At 31.9% G+C, this 26,587-nt stretch overlaps 1 protein-coding gene across 3 annotated transcripts in view; it reads left to right on the top strand.

Annotated features, from left to right (window-relative positions):
- Positions 1-4,403: 4,403 nt before the first annotated feature.
- LOC143252213 (uncharacterized) overlaps positions 4,404-26,587 on the top strand; it is a 35,829-nt gene continuing 13,645 nt past the window's right edge. For 2 of the 3 annotated variants that reach the window (XM_076503992.1, XM_076503991.1), the window contains exons 1-5: positions 4,404-4,549; positions 8,267-8,450; positions 14,761-14,967; positions 21,713-24,679; positions 25,285-25,374. In XM_076503992.1, coding sequence (XP_076360107.1) covers positions 8,323-8,450; positions 14,761-14,967; positions 21,713-24,679; positions 25,285-25,374 — 3,392 coding nt within the window. In that variant the 5' untranslated portion in view covers positions 4,404-4,549; positions 8,267-8,322. Of the gene's footprint in view, positions 4,550-7,896; positions 8,015-8,266; positions 8,451-14,760; positions 14,968-21,712; positions 24,680-25,284; positions 25,375-26,587 lie in introns of those variants that run through there. The other variant, XM_076503993.1, reaches the window with a different exon arrangement.

Below are 26,587 nucleotides of genomic sequence, written 5' to 3'. Positions count from 1 at the left end.
TACAGTTAGGATTTTTCTTCATTACAGCCAGTCAACCCCATATTTTTCTTAATAAGATCCAAGAAGTTTTATTTTGTTAGTTTTTTTTTTAATTTGGCGCAAAGCTACTTGAGGGATATCTGCGTTATCCGTCCCTAATTTAGTAGTGTAAGACTAGAGGGAAGGCAGCTAGTCATCACCACCCACCGCCAACTCTTGGGCTACTCTTTTACCAACGAATAGTGGGATTGACCATAACATTATAACGCCCCCACGGCTGAAAGGGCGAGTATGTTTAGTGCGACCGGGATTCGAACCTTCGACCCTCGGATTACGAGTATAACGCCTTTACACGATTGGCTATGCCGGGCCCAATCTAAGAAGTAGACCATGCTATTTAAAAAAATGAACTACAAAGAATTTCTTAATGCTTAAAGACTATCAAACACAATTTAATATAATAAAATTATTCATAAAGGCCTTTTTTCCAGCAGTAAAAAAATTGCTTAATATATAATAACAAATACTTCCAACGAAAAAAATATAATTTTAGAACCCGAAGGAGAAGAACTGACTAAAATTCAGGGCTTTTGTAATTATAATTCTAAAGGTGTTATTTGTGTTTTAAAATGTAAATTTGTGAACATTTTTATACTGGATAAATAGATAATTTATAACTTCGAATAATTCTTCATTGGTATAATATTTAACATCCTGGTTCATCATTCAGTCAGAGGCATTGTTTGTTTATTTGTTTTTTGCTATAGCTTTTGTGCAAAGCTATAGGAGTGCTATCTGCGCTAGTCGTTCTTAATTTAGCAGTGTAAGACTAGAGGGAAGGCAGCTAGTCACCATAACCTACCGCCAACTCTTGGGCTACTCTTTTGCCAACAAATATTGGGATTGACGATGACATTATAATGCCCTCACGGCTGAAATAGCGAGCATGTTTGGTGCAACGAGGACTCGAACCTCCAGCCCTCAGATTAAGAGATTCAGGGATAAGTTCACTGACTTACAACGCACAAATCTAATGTTCGATTCCCCGTGGTGAACAGAGCGCAAATAGTTCATTGTGTAGTTTTACATTTAAGCACAAAGAACTAAATAATCAAAAGCCTAAAAACTGTCTCTTCTAAGTTAGTAAAACAAACAAACAAAAAAAACAAGAAAGTTTAATTGTTTAATAATCTCAATCATTTTTTTCCTAGTTTGGAATTGTCAATAAAAGAGTAAAATATTTTTTTCCAAAAATATTTTATTGGTTGCTTTTCATAAACTGTAGGAGCCCGGCATGGCCAGGTGGATAAGGCACTCGATTCGTAATCTGAGAGTTGCGGGTTCGAATCTCCGTAACACCAAACATGCTCGCCCCCACAGCCCCACTATTTATTGGTAAAAGAGTAGCAAGAGTTGGCGGTGGGTGGTGATGACTAGCTGCTTTCCTCTAATCTGACACTGCTAAATCGAGGACAGCTAGCGCAAAATTCAAAACAAACCAAACATAAACTGTAACGAATTAAATGAGCGCCATGTTATTTAAAACAAGACTATTTCACAAGGCCTGAGTATACCCAGGGTAATTTCATTCCTTTGAGCGTATAAAGTGAGCTCCAATTTCGTGTTTGGGTTTTTTTTTTTTCATAGGGTTTCACGACTCCCAGGATTTGTGAAAAAAACCTAAAAAGTTATAAAACAATTAGAATCTCTTAAATCTAGTTCACATAATTCTTCTCTAGTGTCATTTTTTTACATCTATTCACAATTAGGTTTACAAATATTAGACATTTGAACGTACTGTTTCCCAGTGTAGGGGTTAGGCCATGTAGAAAAAGTTATTCTCAGGTGGTCTGTACATGGTAATTTGAAACTAATTTTTCACTGATCTAACCGTGTCAGCGCTAGAGAAAAAGAAACACGAAGTTACAAGTAACGTAAGCAAAGCCAAACCTAGAACTTTAGCTGTCCTTTCAAACTTAAAGGGTAGGACAGTATATCATTATCCTTTTCGAACCTTGATGGTCAACTTTACTTCTTATCATCTTAAATCCCCATTTCTTTCTTTTTAAAGTCAAGTCACTAACTCAGTAATTATTGATAAAAATTGGTGAATCAATAAATTTTCTCGGCGAATTTGTTTTTGTTGAACTTTTTTGCTTTAAACTGTATTGTATTAAATAAATACAATGGACATCAAGTCTTAACACTGTATAATTCTGCATCTCACTGCGCTTTCATTTGATGATATCACTTCTTTCTTCTTCATCTAAATCAACAAGAATAGAACAATATGTTTCTCAGTGTTCTTGGACATATGGACAGTTTTGGCAATGATTATGCTTATCATCTTGGTAAAGGAATTGTGAAATACACTTTTTATGGTCTTTCATCCCTGAGTTGGACTTCTTCTACTTTTAGATATTTCACTGTTAGGTTCTTCTGATCATCCGTCATAAAATACTCTCATGCAGAAATCTTCAAGTAATTTATATCATTTGATGGACACTTGTAGTCTGGATTTTTCTAAGTATATATATATCACAAAAAATCTGTGTATATCTATTTTTTTCCATTTCTTAACTACTCCTAGGTCGCTGGATCAACCTCAACCAAACTTTGTGGGATAATAACTAAGAACAAGGGACATATTAACAAGAGATCCATAACGCCCTCCACTCATTATTGCTGTTATTGAGCATTTGTTATCTTTGGCGTAAGTTAATGTCAACTATATTCATAGATATTCTTGATGACTAGAAACCCACTTAAAATATGGGTATTAATATTTTTATTGATAAGCAGAGAACAACGCTTTGACCTTCCTAGGTCATCTTCAGGTTAACAACGATGGATCATCCTGAAGATGACCAAAGAAGATCGAAAGGTTGATCTCTCCTAATAAAAAAAAAAAGTGTTAACACCCATACCAGCCGTTCTAAGATACATATTCATAGATGGTGCTACATCCTTGCACTAAAAAAAACCAAAGAAGCAAACAAAATATATATTAAATCTGCTATAAAACAATATAAACATTGTGTAGGAGAAGGTACACAAACGTTTTATATATCTCAGAAAGTGCATTAGCGCTCTCTACGGAAGAATGTAATGAAAAAAGAAAAGCCGCCATAACTGCAAAACTATATAAACTCTGCTGAAATTTCTACTTCAACAGCTACCACAAGGCTGATATGAACAGTTCCAGTTTCTAACAATTGTGGTTTGACTACCTCTATATTATACAAAATATTATAAGCAAATATATTTTACAATATCTCTGGGCTCGGCATAGCCAGATGGGTTAAGGCGTTGGTGCATTCAATTGTATATAACTGTGCATTTGATTGTTGTATCTGTTTTGTATGTAATATATGTGATTATGAGGCCTCTTCAAGAGGTTTGTAAATAAAATTTAAAAAAAAGCATGCTACTCGTAATCTGAGGGTCGCGGATTCGAATCCCCGTCGCACCACATATGCTCGCCCTTTGATGGTGATAACTAGTTGTCTTCCATCTGGTCTTGCACTGCTAAATTAGGGACGGCTAGCGCAGATAGCCCTCGAGTAGCTTTGCGCGAAATTCAAAAATAAACAAAATAATATCTCTGATTGCAAGTTAATGATAACAGTTGTATTTCAAACAGCTTGAATCGTAGTCGGGGTAAAAGTATGAGCAAAGAACATATATATGTAAAACGGCTCGTTTGGGTTGAGAAAATATTTTACGTTGAGGAGCGAACAACAAACGTTTCGACCTTCTTCGTTCGAAACCCAAACGAGCCGCTTTTACATTTATATTTCTCTACAAGTGGGTTTTCTCGACATCACTGATTATGAGCAAAGAACAGTTCTCTATTAATAAATTGATATCATTCTTTGCATTTCGTTTGTGGTTGATCTAAGGTTTAGAATTACACATATTAATAAAAATAAAAGATCAGCACCAAGTATAAATTTTATTTTACTTAAAGAAATGCAAAGGAAAATATGTAAAATTTAGCATTGCAAGTATATACGATTCGAAATTCATAATTTGTTTGAATTTTAAATGATATCAATTACTTAAAATATTATTTCAGTTAATAAGGTCAACTGATATTGTAGCAATTTAAGTTGATCGTGGAAAATGGCCAAGTGAAAGACTAGCACTTTGTTAGTAATTATGATTTTAATTATTCTTATATGTCATTGACCTCTAATTAGAACGTTACTAGGGACGCTAGCAATCTAAAACAGAAGCTGAGGCATATTCGATAGGTCAAATATTTTACGTAATAGTTTTGATACTTACTGTATTTATTGATTATTGACCAGGAAGGAAAAAATGAGTGTTTTCTTTCTAACTTCTGATACTTTAATTTTTATAACAAATAATAACAATATTATGATTACAGTGGCGCTAAAGATGTTGACATGTCGATGTGCTTTTGCGCATTGTTTATGCTGAAGAGAAAACGAATTTAATTGTAAGATAGGCTTAGACTTGTTTGTTGTAGATTTTCAGTAGAATGTTTTGGAACTTTGATTATCCATATTCGGAGTGATATTTTTAGGCCTAATCAAAAATTTAAGTGAGTATTAAATTAGAATGAAACTGCTCTTATTCTTTTCATATTCTATGAATAGTTATAGTAACTTAAACAAAAGCATTCTACCTCTGGATGCAGAAAAATTTATCCACTATTGAACTAAGGGGCTATACTATGCCTACCTTTAAAATAGCCGTAATTAGTTCATTGGTCATTTGTTCTGTTGGGATTATAATATGTCGAAGTGTTAAATCAGTAAAGAGGAGTTCAATTATTTGTATAATAGCCTTGTATGAAGTGTGGATTAATCATGGATGTTTATTATATGATGAACACTGGCTCAACTTGGTCTGTTGCATAATGATATTCTTAAATCTTTAAACACAGAATCTTTTTGTAAATTTTTGATATAATAATTATCACCATACCTTATAAAAAAATCATTCTGTGTATAAAAGATGAATAATAATTTGGTTTGAATTAGTTTTTCAATTTCAGACAAAGAGACAAAATTTTATGCCTCTTTGGCTGAAATTGAAAACTAATTTATGATAAATGTTGTAAGATGCTGTCACCATCCAATGGGTAAATTGTAATTTTTGGCTGGATGCTGGTAGTATTTCCTCAGGTTTAGGAAAGTAATCTGTTCAAGTAATTGAAATTATGAAATGATGTTGGCATAAATAAGTATTCACTTTGATAAATTTGGATCTCATATTCTACTTTGGAAAGGTGGTGATTCTTCACTTACTTTTTCTTAAGGAGTTACACTTCCCACAGCAGTCACTGTAGCTTGATGAAAATATTTTTCTTTTCTGGAAGACTTGAGTTGTGAGACAATTTGATTTTCATAGGTTAAAAGATTTACTATTGATGTAATACTAGAGGTAACTTTATTAATAATAATAATAAACTTGAACATACATGTTTATAGATTACGTAATTTAATATTAACTTCTGACCAAAGCGAGCTACATACATAGACCAAATCTAAAAATATATATACCTAATATTAATAGTAAGCATAGCTACTTAAATATAATATTCAGATTATATTAGTTATAATTAAAGTGCATAAGTGGATAGAATATATTTTAAAAAAGACAAGCCAGAACCTGCATATCTGGCTATGATACAATGACATTAGTAGTGAAAATTGAACAGTTTAAAAATAAGAATTGGAATTAGAAATTAGTTAACAAACTTATTTTTGTTTAACGTTTTAGTTAAAAAGTGGACTAGAAAACTTAATCTAACAAGGTAACATTAGTTATACTAATAGTATATTTATGTTGCGAATACAAATGAGACAGTGTTTACTTAAAGTATTTAACCCATAACTCACTTATTAAATAGTAACAGGCAAGATATACATGGCTAGACAATGGATATTATTACACATATATCCTACATTGGATATATCCTACAGTTCCAGAATACATATATTGTCTTCTATGGAAAAAGTGATCTTAGTAAAGGCAGATTGAAGAAGTTATTAACTAGCTCAGTCAGTATGTAAGGAAACATCTTGAACTCTTTCAGGTGTGCTTCCATGAATTAAGTGCAAACAAGAAATTTTGAGTTGAATAGAAGGATTAAGTAAGAAATTATTAGGGATATATTATGGGTTCCAAAAATTGAAATACTGTTTCATTTTGAGCTTTTAACTGCAGAAATTATTTCAACATACTGAAAAATGTGGAAAATGGACTGCTGGAAGGATATCTTGTTAAAAAATTTGAATAACAAGAAAGATGCTGAGTTTTGAACTGTTTCTTTGTGTAGTCTCTTTTAGTTGTGTAATAAAATGGTTTCAGAATATGAGCTTGAATTGTAGAGATATTATGTTTAAGCTTTCAAAGCCCAGATGCAGTCTTGCTCATTTGAAAAAGAACGTCGGTATTTTGTTTGGTGTGTTTGAATGGTAGCTGATATTCCAGATGAGTTTTTGTTATCTGGCTTTTTTATGTTTTTAAATGCACTAAGTGGATTAGTAATTAGTTAGCATTGTAATATTTTTTAGTCCTTTTTATGCCTCCAGATGTGATTTATACAGTTAATTTAAGGGTGTTTAAGGGAAAGCTCGATAAGTATTTGAATGATGAAAACTAGTTTTTGGTTGGTTTTTTTAAGTGGATAGAATTATTTTTGTCCCCTGCTGGTACAGTGGTAAGTGTACAGAATTACAATGCTAAAATTAGGGGCTCAGTTCCCCTCAGTGGACTCAGCAGATAGCCTGATGTGGCTTTGCTAAACACATGCGTGCACACACACACAATAATTTTTTATCCACAGTATAGTGGTTCATCAGATGGCTCTGTTTTTGAAGTACAACATTTTAGCTCATAGCTCCATCATCTTTTGACCAATTTGAGATCTATTTACAGTTTTGAACTCGGGAGGTCAAACCCTTTTGATTGATATATTTAACCACACCCAAGATCTTGTAAATTAATTTACTGTAATCCTTCCTTAAAGAATTTCAATTGCTGAAGCTTTTGAGGATTCCTTGTTTATACTATAAAAAATGAGTGTATGTACTACGTAATAGATGTTACTTGTCATAATCAAATTTAGCTGGTTTTCTTCATAGTTTTGCAAATTGTTTTCTATCTTAGTTGTGGAAAGCTGCGTATGTGTCAAGAACTTCTGTAGATTTTTATTTTTTAGATCAGTCCTTATTTGTTGATGTATCAGTCTGAAAGTAATACAGTTGTTGTGAAATAGTGCAAATTCTGTTTGTAAATTTTATGCAATTATAAATAATTTCTTATCTTTAAAATGATCTTTACTGTTGTATTTAAATTTACAGTTTAAATATGAACATTTGCTCGTTACCTATTCTACATTTATAGAAGTAATCTACTTTTCTTGTCTTTCAGTGAATAAAATAGCAGTATAGTTTGTTAATACTTTAGTAAAGAGTACTATTTGCAAAATTTGTTTCTAAGTATCAATACCTTTATATCGATGTCCATGGAAAATATATGTAATGACAGTAGTTATGTACAAATATTTAATCAGTGAGCATTTCTGTTCATTACAGAAATCTTCTTCTAATCTGCTAATTTGACCTCTGAGTAACAGTGTATGTAATTGTAAAACAAGTCATGTAATCAGATTCATGTATATGCATGTGTATCATCATCTGATAAGTTTCTCTTGTTATTATAAGTCACAAAGTAAACATCTTCTCAGTATTTTTACTGAACCAAAGCTTGTTTAAATGATAAACTGGGCCTGTCAGTTTTATTTTGTATTGCTGATTTGGTGGACACTACAAGTAGTCTACTAGTAGCTTTAACCTAGGATGGGACATATTCTGCAGGAGTGATTGAAGCCAATGAACTATTTCCTTATTAATGGTTAGAGGGTAGAGGTTGTAGTCTCCTTTTAGAAGAGAAGTTATGAGTTGTTGAGTGATTCAGAAAACGTAGTGTATATTGTTAATCTTCAAGTTAGTTTTGCTTATGAAATAAGACAAAAGAAAATATTCAGATACAGAAAGTATGCTTTAATATTATTAGAAAGTATGCTTTAATATTATTGTTTTTTATACTTGAGGTATCTTAAAAAAAAGATCTTACAGGAATTTTATTGTGGATGTAATTCTGTTAAATAAACAAAATTTTCAGCATGTACACAGTTTCCCCTGTATTGTGTGTGTTTTTGTATACATATATTTGCTGTTTAGAATAATTTATTTAAGCATTTGATTTATTCATTTTATAGCTAAACACATTTTGTTCTTGGCTTCAGATTTCTGAAGAAACTATGAGGAAATGCTCTTAAAGTATTGAATCAGAGATGCACCAATGGCCAGCTTGGTGGGGAGAGCTGGGATCCCTCCACAGCCCAGTACTGGATTTTTGCGAAAATGTGCAAAAGAACAAGAAAAACTACGCACAAAACTTCATAGACAGTTACAACATGACATGCTTCAGTAAGTAATGTGCTACTGCAAGGGTACAACAAACATATACTACTTGTTTGTGTGTATATTTATGTACAATAACATATGCTAATATAAAAAACACCTCCTGCAATGTTTGCCACTTTTTTGTAAAATTAAAATATTCATTTTTTCTTACATCTTATGTTATTTAATATGCATTAAATTTATCTTATGATTTTAATGTTTTTCATTGTTTTTTTAAGTAACAAGATAAATTACTTGCTGTATTTGTTGTTTTGAATCACCTTTCTGAGTTTTACAGATTTTAGGGGTTGACATTTCTTATCAATAACACGACTTAACATTTGTGTTTATTCAATTTGAAAGTAAGCTCTGATTGGTATTTTGTATTAAATATTCTGAACTAGTATTAGTTTACTATGTTAATTTTTAATTATTAATACACGTTTTAGCAGTAATTATTTTAAAATCCTGTAACAAAATAATTAACATTACCTAACTATGTCCAAATATATTGTTTGCCATCTTTCCCCTTTTTAAATTTTCCTGTGTGATATATAAATGTGATAGAGAATATAAAGTAACATTTTGAGTAATTTTTATGTTTTCTTTTTTTGTATGCTGTAATAAAAATGTATTAAATAATCTACATTGATCAGTTTGTAATAAAGGTTTTAGAAGGAAAAATGTAACTGTCAACAAAATAAATATTTTTATATGTATGTTTGAATTTTGCTGTGTTTAATGCACCACTGTTGAATGTAATAATTTATTATTAACTGGATGCTAAAAAAATTACTTTGTGATGACCATAAGTTATTTATTTGGGGAGAGTATAATAAAGTAAAAGTTTTTATTGTTTATTTTTTCTAGAATTCAGAACAAAAACATTTTCACAGCCTATCCCATTTTCTTTGTTTAGGTTGTTTACAGTTTGAATATATGTTTTCTTAACAAGATACCAGGTCAAAGTTCCTGGTAAAACCTAGAAAAAGTATGGTTAGATAATTATTGTCATTGTGCTATAACATTCTACAGTAATGCTGGTTTGTTAATTGTTCAAGACTCAGTTTAAAGTATCAGCTAGCAACAGCAATATTTTAGAACCTTATAACCTACCTTACATTTTACTTTTAGTAAGTGTCTGTTGTGCCCATATTATTAATTCATTGCATTTGGTTATGTTGCAAAGCTGTGATACATCAGATCTAGGTATGCAACTATCTTAAATTAAGTTTATGAGCTGACTCAGTACCTTGCAAGCATTATGTTATGTTTATAGTATGCTTCAAGGTCACATAAAAGTTGAACTTTATCACTAAATGCAGACATACATATTAATATATCAATTAAAGCTAATATTATATCCTATACTGCTAACCTAAACAATGTGGCCACAGAATCATGTGTTATGAGTTCAAGTAATCACTTATTATTGTCTTGTACACTTTGCTAACCTACTGGATTTAATAACAATAAATCTTGCAAATTAACATTTATTAATAATTATTCATTTTATAAGATAGATGTATCTTTGACGTCTTTTGGTGTGAATACTAGATACCAAACAAACCAGAGTATTATCTTAGTAACATCTTTATATGTACAACAAGCTTTATGTGATGAAAGCAAAATAAGAAAACAACCTCTGTGTTACAAGTGTCTCCCATAAATTTTATAATAGTAAAAACAGTGTTGTTTTTTCACTTAAAATATTGGGTTTTAGACATTAATATATAAATCCTTCAAAACCATATAAGGCCAGATGTTGAACACATGCAAAAAATCCAAACTACTTTTTTCATATTTTATCATTGAAGTAGATTGTTACATATAAAAACCAGCTCACTTTATTGAGTTGTTAAATTGAAGAAACAATTTATAACATAATTACAATTTATTTAAACATCAAGTGAGACAGTCTGTTAAGAAAATATTTTAGAGTTCAAAACTGCAGAATAGAAACTTTAATTAAAAGGTTGTGGTTTTTGTTTCATGTGAATAAGGTTGTTGCAAACTGCCAAGCAGGTGTCGGATTTGTTGTTTACAGTGAATGCACATGTTAATGTCAGAAATGAGTAAAGTGCAATTTATTTGAGGAAAGAATTAATTATATTATTTTGCTTTTTTTATTATTTGATGTGTAAGCAGTCAAAAACACTCTTCAGTAATGATATATATGGAATATTAATACTGAACAATAAAGTAAAATAAATTCAAATTAAAAGGAAGAACTGCATTAAAAATGGCAAATCCAAACCTCTAACTAATGATAATTTGTTATAAGCAAAAATAAGCCCAAACAAATATTAGAAATGATGTACCAATTGTAAAGATCCCCAGTGTACAAGCTATAAGGTGGGATTTAAAAGGTACTCTAGGTTTTAAGACTATCAGTCTTAATCTCTGTTTGCCAGTCTTACATGAAGAATAAAATAATTAAATGATCAAAATAAAGAGACATTTGGGGAGTGAGATGTGGGTGCTCAAGCCTACAATTTCCCACATCTTTGTCATCCTTCTCTGTCTGCAGACAGTTATGGGAAAGTGACTGCTCTCCAATGTAAAGAAGAAGAAAATAATGAACTGCTACCACCTCTTAGGAGTAAGTTAAATGAACTTACCTCCCAAAATTGGCATACCAGCTCCCATTGTGGTAGTAAGGAACTAATTAATAGCCCAGTGCTTTATTCTAGAATAAAGGGTCCCAACCAGTTATCTGAACTAATTGTTATAACACCCAACAAGCACCCATTAATTTCACTGTAACTACCCAGTTGCAGACTCTAAACAAGCCTTTGTTTGTGATAAGATGTTTACTTGCATAAAATAGTGCTACATTGTTCTTTAAATGACCTTATTAACAGCTAAAAATACTTATCGGAAACTTTCAATTAAATTACCTTAAATTTTACTTCATTATATTTATTTAATACATTCTTATATTTATCACGGAATATTTTAACAATTTTATTTAGAGTTTCTTTATTAAATCATATTAAATGTTAATTTTTGTATCAGAGTTTTGACATTAATAATAAAATATTGTAATTTTACAAAATCTGATTAATTGTGAAGTTATAATGCTCATAACAGAAGAATGTAGTGCATTGCTATTAAATGAGGGTAAACCATATATTGGGAAAGCAAAATATTTTCTTTTATCAAAAAATTTAGATTGATATCAGTATTAATATTTTGAGTTCTAAATTTAAATAATGTGCCTCTACATCAGATATTAAAGTATCTTCAATTTCTAATTAATAATTAGTGTTAGTAATATTATTTATTGGAGGATTATTTATACTAATTAAATCATCTATACACCTGTAAGTTAAAGCAAAAATGTCTGGGTTTACGTAATTTTCGATAAAACTATTCTCATAAAATAAAGATATATATTTGCAATACAAGTAGAATAGTGAGCTCCAATTGGAACTCCTATTACTTGTTTAAATACTAGGTTATTGAAAAATACATAATTATTATGAATGCAAAAACTTAATATATCTTGTTGTTATTTTTGGAGCTAAATATACTTTTTCTATGAAAGGATGATAGAACTGTTCTATCAATAAATTTATAGCATAATTTAAATATTTTAATGGAATTGGGGTGTACAGTGTGGTGAAATCATATGTTTGAATATTCTTTACTTGTTCACAATTTCTTAGGTATTCTAAAATGGGTTGATAATTTTTATTATCCCAAACATGTTTCTTATTATTAACACTTAAAATTTTAATTTTATTGAATAAAATATTAAGTAATGTATTTAATAAAATGACTGATTGTTTAATTATTCTTATTGAACTAGAAATAAATTTAAATTTAATTGGAGATTAACAGAGTTTAGGAATAGCATATAGAAAAGGTAAATCTACATAAGAATTTGGTTTATAATAAAGTTTTTTATGAGCTGTAATGAAATTATTAATTACTGTGTTTTTAGATCAGTTAATAAGTTTAAATGTTTGTGTACTGTTAATTTCTTTTATGATAATTAATGCATAAAACGTTTTAAAAATCAAACCAAAATTACACTTAGTTTATCAATGGGAACTATAACATATTTTTCTTGTGATTCCTGAATGTTATTTTTTAACTGATTAAATGAAAATCTATACGGTATTTTTAATTTTATATGGGATAATTTTAATTTTTTAAGTTCATAAAACTTCTGTTCCAAAAACCACTAGGAGGATAAAATGTTGGGTTCAAAATATATTCATCAATATTGTTTTTGATAGATTATAGAATGTTTTGCTTATTACATTTTGTGACAATTTTGTTTTTAGATTATTTTTAAGTGTTTCACATAATAGTTTATCTTTTATAATTTTCAAGTTACTAGTAATAATATGTTTGTGGGAAGTATCTATAAATAAACTATTTTCACACTCACAAGGTAAGTTAATTTCATCTACATTTAAATTAGTTAAGAAACTTTTATAATTATATTATAGTGGACCAATTGGAACTTTGTATTTATAACTAACAGTAGGCTTTAAGTTTTTGCAAGGAAAACTAATTTTTTATAGATTGATGAATAATTTTAGAAATCTGCAAGTCACTGAACACTTTCTTTAAAATTAGTTACTAAATATGAAAGTTTAATTTGCAGTAAATTACTGCAAAATTCTGAAAAATCAACCCATTTTTGTTTGCTGGGCTACTAATTAGTTCGTATTACCACAATGGGGGCTGGAATGTCAACTTTTTGAGGAAAGTTTATTTACCTAACCTCCAACTGGTAGTACCTTTTTATTTTATTATTATTGTTATTTAGTTCTGAAAGCAGTCACCTTACCACAACTGTCTGCAGGCAGTGAAGAGTGATATAGATGCAGGATGTTGATGGTTTGAGCACTGACATCTCACTCTCTATTTTTATTTTATTTTTTGATTATCTAATTATTTTATTCTTCATGTGAGACTGGCAAACAGAGGTTAATACTGATATATGGTGTATCCCCACCACTATGTGGGTCCTACTTTTTCAGTCACCTCCAAAATCTAGAGTACATTTCATATCCTACATTATAACCTGTACCCTGGGTATCCTTTTGATTGGTGCAGCATTTGTTTTTTTGAGCTTTTGTTTGTAACAAATTTTATGCATATATATTAATGTTTCAACATTATTTTAGAGGACAAGGTTAGCAGAAGAATATATTGTTAGTTTGATTTTAAATAAAATTGGGAAAGTGTATCATTCAAAAGTGTTTTATAGTGTTCATTATTCTTGACTTTTCTCCTCAGGTTTTTCAATAAACTAATAATTTAGTGTAATGAATAAACTTCTGTATTAAGGATGAAACTTAGTAACAAAGTTTTGGCTGTATCTGTATTACTTCATGACATTCTATTGATGTAGACTGTTTACTATAATAATATAAAAACTGAATACTGAAAAGATAATTCATGCTAATGTAATAATTTCAATTTCTGACTAGTAACTGATATGTAATTTTTGTTAATCGTTAAAAAGTGCAGCATTGGTAAGTACTTTAGCTCAGTTAGTATAACACTCACTCGGCATGTGGTAAGCCTTGATCTCAAACATGACTTGAGAAAATATGTCTACTCATCATCAAAACAAATTATCATTAAGTTTGCTTAAAGATTAATGCCAATTGTGGGCAATCTGTTGTCATTCCAACAGAATGACTACACACAAGCACACTGTATACAGATTTTACTACATAAATGAACATGTGAATAATAAAATGAAACATTCATGTGTCACAACAACATGTGTTTTGAATGAACCACTACACTGTGTATGTTAAAAATAATGTTGCATTTTATTTCTTATGTCTAATTATTTAAAATAGCAAGTAAACTTTCTATGTTAAGGACCAAAATGTTTTTACAACAGTGACAAAGTTACTGAAAAACCAATTAAGACATTATGTGTCTGTTCCTTCATATAGTTGTTAGTTATACAATCAGACTAATAACCCGATTAATATATATGGTAATACTATAGTTGGTTGTTACTTATAATCATGTAATCAGTTATTTTGATTTGATTATAAGAGTACGTATCCGATCATAGGCAAAAATGTTTGTTTTCTTCAAAAATGTTCAGTCTTTGTTTTGTACCCTGCATAATATTTCTATCTTCAATTCATAGAGATTAATGAAAGTAGGGTTAGCTGTACTTTTAGGCAATTTAACTCAGGGGTATGTAGAGATTATAGTTTAATGTTTGATTTGAGAATAATTTAGAGTACAATTCAGATTTCAATTGGTTTTTAGTCAAACTCTGTTTTTTAACAATAACTTCTCTTGACATATATAGTTGAAACCAGGTATACTTTTGATCTTTTAGGCTGTTAGATGAAGGGTACTTTTCTGATATCACTATCAAATCATCTGGTATACCAACTCCTCTAGCAGTTAAAATTCACCAAGCCATACTAAAAGTTCGGGTGCCAGCATTTCTTTGTGAAGTTAGCCAAAGTCTTCAACAATCACAAACCAGTAACAGTGGCTTTAATTCCTACCTTAGTAATGTGGAATTATTATCTTTTTTAAGGTGAGACTTTGATTTGTTAAATAAAAAAACCTTGGTTTGAGCTCACTTTTGTTTTGAAGTATCAGAAATTTTAAATTAAAATTTAAAGCTTTATTCTGTAGCTTAATAATGAAATAGCAAGCATGAATGACTGTCATTATTAATATGTAAGTGATTATCTAAAGGTTTAATTTATTGAGTTTTGTGACTTTACTTTCATGTAGAGTGTTTAAAAAGTTGCCACTGTTTACACCAACATATGATTTCTAAAATAACTATATACATATGCAAGGTTATAGTTTTCTTTGTAAGTGTTAACACTTTTTCATATGTGGTTTCTCATATGTCAAAAATAATGTCTCAGTTTATAGTTAATGTATTATTTTAAGTTTATATACAAGTTTAATTAATTTTAACTGCAAATATTTATCATAAAAATATGAAAGTTTTAATTTAAGCATCTGAGAGGATTTGGGTTGCATATAAAGTTCAACATTGACCTGTATAATATGTTTTTATTACCAAACTATCAGTAGTTTTGACTAAAGTTGGCTTTAACACAGATTTTAGATGATAAATTCAGTAAGGATGTTTTCAATCCAAATTTCTCTGCTAATATGTTTGTTTACAAACATTTGAATAGCATGTTTTCAATGATGTAACCAATTGAAAACCTATACTCACCTCTATACAAAACAGATAGCTAATTGTCATTTTATGCATATGCCAAGCCTTGGGTGAGACTTCATTGCTTACATGTATTATCATTAACTGCACCAGTCTACGATATAATCATCACTAGACTATAGTCTTCCACCAACACATCATCTGTATGCAGTAAACCCACTAAACTATAGTCTTCCACCAACACATCCTCCGTGTGCAGTAAACCCACTAAACTATAGTCTTCCACCAACACATCCTCTGTGTGCAGTAAACCCCAGGAGCATTTTCATTTCAACAAAGTTTTATTCTTTTCCTCAGCTCTGCTTTGTTCATTTTTTTCATTAAGAATTACAGAATTTTTATAAGAAAGGTACAAAATATTACATGTTTTAGTTTGAACTTTCAGTTCAAGTTATGTTGATATGATTTCTCCTCGTAATGAAATACAAAATTTTGGGATGTGTTCCTTGAATCTCTTATATGGTTGCTCTAACAGCTTTTCCTGACCATCAGCTTTTCTCATTCTCTCTTTGCAGAGTATGACTACCATGTAACAAGCCCTTCTATCACCTGTTGACCAGTTTTAATCCATCTTCAGTTCCAGATGTATTATTTTCTCATTCTGAGGTGGATGTACTTTCCCAGAATGTATATGACCAAGATCAATGTCTCAGATGCTTATCTCCACATAACAAATTATCTGCCTTACTGTCACTTCTTTTAGTTCATCTACAATTCTTGAATGTTCAGTTCAAACCACTGTATGCTTTCGTTTTAGTCTGGAGAGTTTTTTGTCATAGAAAATGTATTTCTTTGGCCTATAATTATCTATTATGGATGATTGGCTCCTACTTGCCCCATCCATCAAGGCATCCACTGTTGCAAACTCCATTCTTCTTCAGGAGTCACTGTGTTTATGCTGGTTGATCAGGTTTTCCAAATCAGTCTCAACCTGCCAATTAATCATTCATTTGTGGGGGGGAGTGAGGGACTTTCTCAATTCATATGTGGAGTTGGCTCAACAGTTTCCTTTAAGTCTCTGAGTTTTTAATTATCAAAGCTCTCATGTCGCCTTATACTGCATAAGAAGTTTGTCTCTTTTGGAAGCTTTCTCTTCTCCCAAGTTTTGTTTTTGTGTGTGTGTGGTCACTGGCTAATCAGTGAAAAATATTCAAAGATCCACTGTCATGTCTGTCTGGTCATCTCATCACTGTTCGTTTATACATTTCCACAGACACTTTTTACATCAACCGACATGAAGATGTTTGCTGTCAGAGCCTCTATTTCCTTCCTCTACACTTTCTGTTTTTAGCCTACAACTACCAAATTCAGTTAATAGCTTGTCACACCCTAGTAACTTTGACCCTGATGGAGGATTGACTATTTTACCTAGTCTGATCCTTCCTACAATTTATGTTTTCTGATATTTTCAGTGTATTTCTTCTATATTTGGTATTCTCTCATTGCTGACTTTGCAACTTCTCTCATCACCAAACTTCAACTTTTTTTTTTTCTTTCCTGGACTATATAGCACTACCATTTGTTTCTCTGATTTAAGATTGGTTCAGTCTTCTTACATGCTTAGCTTCCTCTTTATCTTCTTCCCATTTCTACCATCAGTAGTTATAAAGTAGTTTTACCACAAACCTACCATATATTCTCTGACCATTCTTGATTTCTTTCTAAAGTTCTCCTTTGAAACTTTTTCATTAGTCATCTTCCTTCTCATCCAGTTCTGCTTCTGGACTGGAACCTCTGCTTACTTCTCAGTGCTCTTATATGTCTTCTGTTTGAACTTTTGGTCACATGTTCCCTGTACCATATTTCTCTACAAATATAAGATTTTCTTCTTTACACTTGCAGCAAACACCACTGTGACTATTTTGTTTTGGACAGTGCCTGCACTCTTTACCACGATAATAGATTAATATCATTCCCAGACTGCTTCTTCTGCCCTAAACTTATGCTGCCTGGTAGAGTAATTGATGTTTTTCCAATCACTTTTCCTTATCTTTCTTTGGTTATTTTGACCCTAATGGTACCCTTTGTTCTTTATGGACATTTCTTTGTTATCTCTTTGAGACAATAAATATTTTGGCATGGATTCCTCTTTCTCTCCTTCCATTAGCTAATTTATTCTTCCATGGGTAATGCTACATTTTGAGACATTCTACCAAGATCCTGGGAATGCCTGTTCCTGATTACCTCCATGCTTGCATATTTTTCATCTTTGGCTATTTCCTTACATATGTAATTTCTCTATTGTTGGGATCTTCTGGGAAAAGATGCTGTATTGTCCCAAGTGCATTTACCACCTACTTATCTCCAGAACTTGCATATGGCTCCTTTTCTCCAGTGGTATGTTTTTAGAAATATTCCTGGAACTTTAGAATCAGCAAGAGAGTAGTCAACCCTTTCATCTTTGGTTGAGTGTTTGTCTCATTCAGAGCTATTCAGTGCAGATGGACATGTTGCCAACAGTACAGGTGACTACCCCAACCAAGTGTGTTCTTCTCTGGTGAGGTTTTGCCTTAGATCTTTGGATCATTTGTCATCCATTTCATTTCTCCACCTTTATTATCCCTGATACATATATCATTTACATTGCCTTGGGAACCTACCACAAGACAATTTCTGTCTGAGTCAACACAAAATATTCTCTCCCAGAAAGCCATTGAACCTGTAACTCATCCTTCTCCAGGTTTTTATCCCAGGCTGTTTGTGGTACCCAAGAAAACTGGGGGCTGGCAGTCTGTCCCATCTCAGTCAGTTTTTGTTCTTCCCTACTATTCCTCTTGTTTACAGATTTTCTCACTTGTCTGTTTGGTAAGGAGTCTTTGGTATCCTCATTCTTGAGTTGTCAGACTGCCTTGATCCACACTTTTCATTACTTTTAACACTGTAAAGTTTTTAACTCTCTTATTCTTTGCTTATTATTGCATTCCTTCCAGATTCATTGTCTCCCTCAGTGTGCTGTCTTCTTTCCATTTCCCATCTGTATTTTCAGTCTGATTCATATATACTGCTGTGCTCTTCATTGTTATATTGCCTACATAGCTTTCTTCCATGATGCCCATTCCTACCCTTTTCTTACACCTGTACCAGTTAGGCTTTTTAATTCGATTGGGTTATTCCTTCTTCCTCATCTGGTTATCATCGTCTACCTGTTTTCATTCTTCAGACTTTAATGAGACTGTGCCTGGGGTTAGTAATGCTTTTTATATATACCATTTATTTATCAGGAGCATTTCCTTTTTTTACTGTATGGATCCTGGTCTGTGGTGAGTGGTGTCTGTCCAGGTATGCTTAAATTAGTCAAATTTGCATTGTTAGGCCATGATGACTTAATATTTGTAATTTTCATGACCACCAAATACACACTGTTAAGATGAGGTGTTTCACAAGATCACTTGTAGGTTTTTTGCTTGTGATGTATTTTTCCTTTATTTTTGTGCCAATTCTTGACTGTCTTTACCCATGGACTTCATGAGTAAAACAGAAATGGATAACTACCTCTCCGTCATTCCTTATATAGAATAAAGCAGGAGTGGTTTGCTTTCATGGTCCTCCACTGAATTTTCTCCCCTCTTTTTTTTCTTTCAGTAGCGTAAGGAATCCTTACCACTTTCTACTTCCAAGTCACTGTGGTGGTGGCCATGGAGACATCCTCCTAAATGTGATAGTGATATATGTTACAAACAATAATGAATTCATTCAGTTGAGAGTAGGGTGGTTGTGTTCTGTTGGTGTAGATGATGAAATATCCTTCAATCTGATGCCTCATCTCTGTATGGGTTTATCTGAAGGGATGTAGCTTTTGAGTGAGCTGGCAAAATTTCAGTTCACACCTTTGAGTAGAATCCCTCATCCTACATTCACATGGATATTGGTTCTCTGTGGCTGGATTTCCATTGTTTTTCCCTTTTTGGATTGCTCCTCCCATTTTCTGCTCATATTTGCATCACCTCTTTTCACATTTGATGAAGAATATACCTGATACAGAAGTGGTGTGGTCTTCCACATATGTTCCTCTACTGCAAGACTCTCCCTCTTTTGGGTGTTCTTCAGACATTTTCAAGAATGCTTCTTTCTTTCCATTGCACCAGTCTTTCTACCTATTCAGTATGGGATTCTAGCTATTTATGTAAATGGAGATAATGTACCTTGTCAGAAGTTGCAATTTTTTCTATACTGGAAGTAAATTTTGATAGATGCTACCTCCCTTCACATTTCCTGCCCTTCCTTCTCACTTAAAACCATTTTCTGCCAAAACTTGAAGTGGTGGTTCAGTAGAATCAAGTAGAGGGAGTCACATGTATCAGAATGGTGTGTCACACTCCTGTTAGTGGAGCATTATTGAATGATGGTTTATATGCAGTTGAACCATGTTGATCATTAGGTATGGGGGAGCTCAAGGCTTGTGGCATATAAAACATCATTTTGCATGTAGTGGACAACACTGAACAAGAATAGTTATTTGTGGAAGTAGAGGTAGGTATTTAGTGTAAATACAATTTAATTCTAGGAAAAGTATAACTTCTAGTGATTAGGTCATCTGGCAGTGTTTTGAGTTTGCTTTAGGAGACAGATATGAAATGTTTTTTTCCTGCATCTAATTATTCTGGTAAGTATTTCCTATGTACTGTATGGCCTGACTTCTTACCCTAACTACATTTCACACTTATTCTCAGCCAACTGCCTAAACTATACTGACAGTTGAACAGCCTCTACTTTCCACTCACCTATGTGACACTTTAGTGTTATGCAGAACATTACTTTTGCAGTATCTTTTGCACTACAACCCTTATTGGCCTAAGAATTTTCCTTGCATGAGAAAGATGCAATTTTCCATAAAGTGATGCCCACTAGGTCCCTCCTCCCCAGTAAATGATGTGCTCCAGGAGTTTTCCTTTTTGACAACATAATTTCTTTATCTATAATGACTTCCCCACTATCTTATTAACAAGAAATTCTAGCTATCTGTTCCATGTAAGCATGAATAGTATTTCTGACATTAACATTCTGCTTACCTCAAAATGTTTTTCAAATAGCTACCTCACCACAGAGCATGCTACCCTTCCTTTGCACATCAGTGCATTTCTTTTTCCTTGTCAAGAATGAATTGTTTTTGAAATATGTGTGTTCATAGGGTACACTGTGTGTGGCAGGTATGTTACTCTCCAAATTGGTAGAGGGTTATAGTATAATAATGATTAAATTATTGATTGGCTTGAGGTACATTAATTCTTTCCTTATGAAGTTGATTGATGTCTCTTCTCTCAACTACAATTTATAAACTACATTTTGATGCCAAGTTTACTAGCATAAACTGATAATAAAAATTGCATGTAACTCTGTAAGAATCATAAAATACCTTTTTAACCCTGCTGTATAAAAAAGAGTTAATATGTGTATTTGTGGAAGTTTTATTCAAGGCTTGACAGGTGTGCAAAAACTTTTGACAGTGGTGAAATAACTATCTATCTGTAATACATTTTCAGGGAGGAAATATTTTCTTTATTCAACTGAAAACACCAAACAAATGATTTTTCATTGTTTGTTTTTTTTGTCACACTTTGTTGCATAAATATACTTAAGTGATGTATAGATTTGTGCATGGATAGTGTTTAGTGCTTAAAATTATCAGCTCAAGTCCCCAGAAAGTGGTAATTATTTAAAGTATCTAATTCAGAAGAATGTGATGAACCATGATTTCTGTACTTAGATAATTATGATCAGAGACACATTTATCTTGTTCTGTGAAATTTCTGTTGTGTGAACTATTAAATATTTGACATCTCTATTACCATGACTCTGTTACTAATGAAAATTTGTCATTGAAAACGTATTTTATATTAAAATATAATGTAGTTCTGAATACAGTAATGTACTAGAAGAAAACCTACAACAACAACATTCATCTCAGCATATTTCTAGATAATTATTTGATGAAAAGGTTTAACATCAGTCAAACCTTATCAAAGCTATGTATAACTGACAGTGTGTTTTTTATGCTTTTCAGAATTCATCTTGTTTGGTTATAATTCCTATTTTTATGAGTTGTAGTTTTTCATAGTGTTTACTTATTTAAATTGTACAGAAAGGTTTATTCAGAAGATGACATCAGAAGACATGAATGTGAAGCTGTTAGATTGAATAAAAAATATTCAGAAGAAGGAAAGTTGATTGAACTTGTTTCTTCCACTCAAGAAACTTCTACAACCGAAATTGAAGAACAAGAAAGTTTGCAAACAAGTGGTGGCTATTTATCATCAAATGGTGATATTTATCTCACTCCTATATCTAGTCCTCTTTCTCCAGAGAAGAAAGTCATACGTGTCCCTGAAGAAGTTCTCGAGATAACAGTCACTGAAGAAGAATCAGAAAAAGACTCATATAATGTTTCTTCATTTCGTGATTTAAAACTAGTCATGAAAACCAAAGATAATAATAAGCTAGTCACAGAATGTGATGTCAATGTGAAGAGTGAGGAAAGGAATGACCAGTTGATTGCACTTCAAAATAGTTCTCAAAACCTACTTTCCACTGAAGTAAGTTCTTCTAAAATTTGTTTGGAAACAGACTTTCAAGGCTCTTCACCTAGTTCTAAGGAAAAAGAATCTGTAATTAGTTTACCTAAAAACAAACAAGGTCTTAAGTTTGAAAAGATGGATTTACCAAGAAGTGACACTTTTGAAATCAGTTCTTCATTGTTGCAAGAAAACTCCCAAGATATTGTACTAAAAGAAAAGGCAGAAGTCACACGATTACAAGAAATTATTATACCAAAAACAGATAAGAAAAAAGAATCTTTTTTTCTTCACAATAAGGCAAGCATACTGAAGGATAAGGAAGAAAAAAGTGAACCACCCATTATAACCTCTCATGTACAGACTTTATCAACATATCATCTTGATGGGAGCATGACAGATTCTGGTTTCATGTCTCAAAGCCATTCTTTGATGTCTGACACAGAATTTTCATCTCCATTAATGTGTTCTATGATGAACTGCTCTAGTGTTAAATCTTCCACTGGTGAAAAAGTGTTGGAAAATATTGCTGAAAACAACCAGTTATCTTCTTCAGTGTGTTCAGGTTCACTTTTTCCATTGTACGTTGACATGAACAGTGTAATCCCAGAAGAAAATATTAAAACTGCAGTAGAAAAAAAACAGCAAGATCCATACTTGTGTACAGATTCCACTGGTACTCTTCATGATGACACACAAGCAGCCTATTCCTCAAAACCACATGTGATCTCTCTTGAAACTTTAGAACAGAGCTCCTGCTCTGAAAGAAATAAAGGAAATTCTTGTTATATGTATGTGGATCTGGATTCAATAAAACCTGAAGAAAGTGAGAGATTGCAAACATCCCAGCAAAAAGTTAAAGAAAAGAAACATCCTATGTCAGTATCCATGTTTGTTGAAATGAATGGAAAGATAAATGACAGTGTTAGATCTGCTCAGGAAATGTATACTAGTCTTATTGAAATAGGCACTGAAAAATTAAAAAACAGTAAAGTTCAGGATATGACAGATTCATCAACTCAAATAATAAACCCAGAAAGCTCTGGTCACCAAGAAAAAAATGTACCTTTAAGAATGGTACAACAAGAAGAATTTTTAGAACATAATAATTCTGTTGAAGAAATAGCAAAACAAATTAAAGGCATAGAGGCCAAGTCAGTTGATGGAGTTGCTGATTCATCATACCAGGTGTGTTCAGAAGAGGGGTTATTACCAATGAGTCCTATAATGAAACGTAAGGTTGTAAAACAAGAATTGTTGAGGTCACCCCCTGAAGATATAGCTGTCAAAGAATCAATAAAGCCACAAGATCTGAATGCCTTGGCATTTCCCTTAAATGTTTCAATACAAACTTTAAGATCTATCAGCAAGGACTCTCTAGAAGAAACCTTTGGACAAGATATTGATCCAGATAAGACAGAATTATTATACAGTTATAAAGAAGACATAGTGACATCAGAGGAACAGCAGATTGATGCTACAGTTTATAGCATCCAACAAAAGGCAGAAAGGTACCCTCTAAAGATATTTAACTCCCCTGAAGAAACTACTCATTTAGATGATAAAGTTCCTATTTCAGAAAAAAATCAGCCAAAATTGGAAGACTCGACTATAATAAAAACTTGTATTACAAATATTGATTCAAAGAAGCCATCCACAAGTATAGTAGAACAGTTAAGTATGAGTGAAAAAACAACTCCAATTAAAACAAAAAATTCTGAATTGAAAAGTTATGAAGAAGTTAGTTCTGGTACCGAACTTGATGAATTAGACAGAGGAAATGAAGAAGTAATATTCACACCCACAGTTAAACATTCACGTATTACTCCTGTGTTAGGACATTCTTCTGTTGAGAAAATGTTAGTCAGAAACTCAAAATCCAAGAGTCAAGTTTCACTTAATGATTCAAATGAGCAAGATACTAATGAATTAAAAGAAAAGGTTGAAATAGTTACTGAAATAGCTTTAGAAAATCAACAGAAGCTGAATGAAAGTATGAAACAGCTAGTAAGTCCACCCCCACAACCTCCAAATTTTAAAACTCTGAAAAGAGTACATAGTCACCAAATAAAGCCTGCACTTTCCAGAATGCATCGGGAATTTGAACAATCGCCTGAAAAGATTGAAAGACCAAGAATTACAGAGAAGCAATTAAATGTAGAGAAACAGTTTGAGTCTGGAAAAAAGCAAAAAGTATACCAGAATTTAGAGTACAGGAAAGAAAATGTACATAACAGTGAAATAAGCCAATTCCTCTCTCCTTTTCCTCCTCCTTCATCTTGTGACTTAGAAGATGATTCTGAAACCATTTACTCTGAAGTTTCTGACATTAGTTCATCTATTCTAGGACCTGTAAGTTTTAATACTTTATTAGATAGAGCTTCACAGCATGGCAGAAACAGCCCAGAAGGTAGTACCAGTAACAAATTTCATGAGGCTTGTTCCAAACTAGGTGAAGATTTGCTCCGGATGTTCTTAGAGGAAATAAATGCTGATGTTATCATCAGATTACCTGAAAGAGATATAAAAGCCCACAAGTGAGTATATGTGTTCAATCTAATAAAACATTTATTTTCTTAACTTAAAGACTTTTAGCAATTGGAATTACTTTATTTTGTGCCAGACATTTGTTTTTTTAGAAACCTATACATTCTGAAAAGGCAAAATCACATTTAGAAAGATATGCATTGTTTGACAGTTAGCTAATAAAACCTATGAATCAACCAAAATTAACAGTCATTGTATTTTATAGTTTTTACATGTGATATGTCAAGCTTTTAATTCACAGAAAAAAAATTCTTTTAGCAGTGACAAAAAGGAATACCAATTTTGAGTGTTAGGTTACTATGAGGAACATTCAGATAAGTTGTGATTTGGGAACTTATCTGCCATCTGAATGATATCAACTTATTTTTATAACTAAAATACATGAATACTTTTATTAGCATTTTTGTGTTTAAAAAAAAGACGATAACAAATTGATAAAAAAATTAGAATTAATCAATGTGCAACAAATCTTTGTATTAAACTTTACATTTTGGAAAATTTAAATGTTATTTTTATGAATAAGTAATTTACAACTCTATGTGAACAGATTACAGTTAAATATATGTTTATATTAATTTTGGTATTTATGGTTTAGGTGTATTTTGGTTTCTCGATGTAAATACTTTGAAGCCATGTTGAGAGGAAACTGGAGTGAAAATACAGATGATATAATCAAAATGCAAGGGTAAAGGCTGGTTTATAAATACATTCTAAATTTATTAGAATATCGAAAAGGTTCAATGTCAACATGATGCAAATATGTAAGAATAATTTCAATATAGTACTTATCTCCTGTCATAAGATTAGCTATTCCTTTTCAGTGTTGCTCTCTATATGTAAACTTTTCTTTACACATGCCACAAGCCTTCCACTCCCCCCTTTTTGGAATTATAAGGTTCCAAAATGTCTCTCATGCAATTCATTGTGTGTAACCTCTTCACCAATAGAAGCATAGTATGTCCACATGATACATTTGACTCTCCCTACATTCCTATACCAAACTATCACTTCTTGTTTGAACATGCTCTTTTGTCTGCTTAGTGCTTCGTGTTCAACTTTATCTTTCTCATGAAGTGGTTATTTTCAACTTCGTTTGCTTTCATTCAACCCAATTCATGTACTAGTATTTATCAGTAATTCTAATTATTTTATTTCTGCACTTGATTTTAGTGAACATTTTCTAGGTACTGAATTATAAAATAAACATTACCACTTTGTGGGTTATGCCAGTGACAAGCATTTTAACTCAGGTCTCAAGAGTGACCAACCCAATTGAGGATTTATCTGCTTTTATACTTTGAGAGATTGGATGTTACTTGGGACAACCTTTGATCCTAGACATTGCTCAGGTTCCTCCTGAGCTGTGTAGGCTGAAGACTTTGATCATCTTTCACCACCTCTAGAATTTGCCATTCCTTCCTATTCCAAACCTGATAAGTCTTTTAGATCTTAATTCAAGCTTTATAGATTTTGTGTCAGTTTTATGTTGTTTTTCTCTTTCACCTATTTCTTATTCACCTCATCTTTCCTTATTGCATGAACTATCTTAACCTTTTTTGGTTTCACTCCCTCTCCTGATATTCAAGTTCTTGCTGATCGTTTTCATTGCAATTAAGTGAGGGTATTAGTATGGATGTCAGTACCCTGTGAGGAGGTTTTGGATTATAGTGAACCAATCAACATAAGTCCTCACATGAGTTCAGGTTATCTATCTTCTTGATTTCCTTCTTCTGTATTGTGGCTAACATCTGTGATATATGGTATTGTTATTATTCTGTCCATAACTATCCCTCATTCTCTTCTGCCATTCTCTTACACTAGTCCCTCTTCCTTCTCAGTGTGGGATTCTAACTAGTCTTGTGAGTGGAGGAAAGCAGCATATTGGAAATTATTATTTT

This window comes from Tachypleus tridentatus, chromosome 6 (genome assembly GCF_004210375.1).
Source record: "Tachypleus tridentatus isolate NWPU-2018 chromosome 6, ASM421037v1, whole genome shotgun sequence".
NCBI lineage: Eukaryota > Metazoa > Arthropoda > Merostomata > Xiphosura > Limulidae > Tachypleus > Tachypleus tridentatus.
Note: the sequence above shows the minus strand (reverse complement) of the source record. Positions and strands in the feature narration are given on the sequence as shown.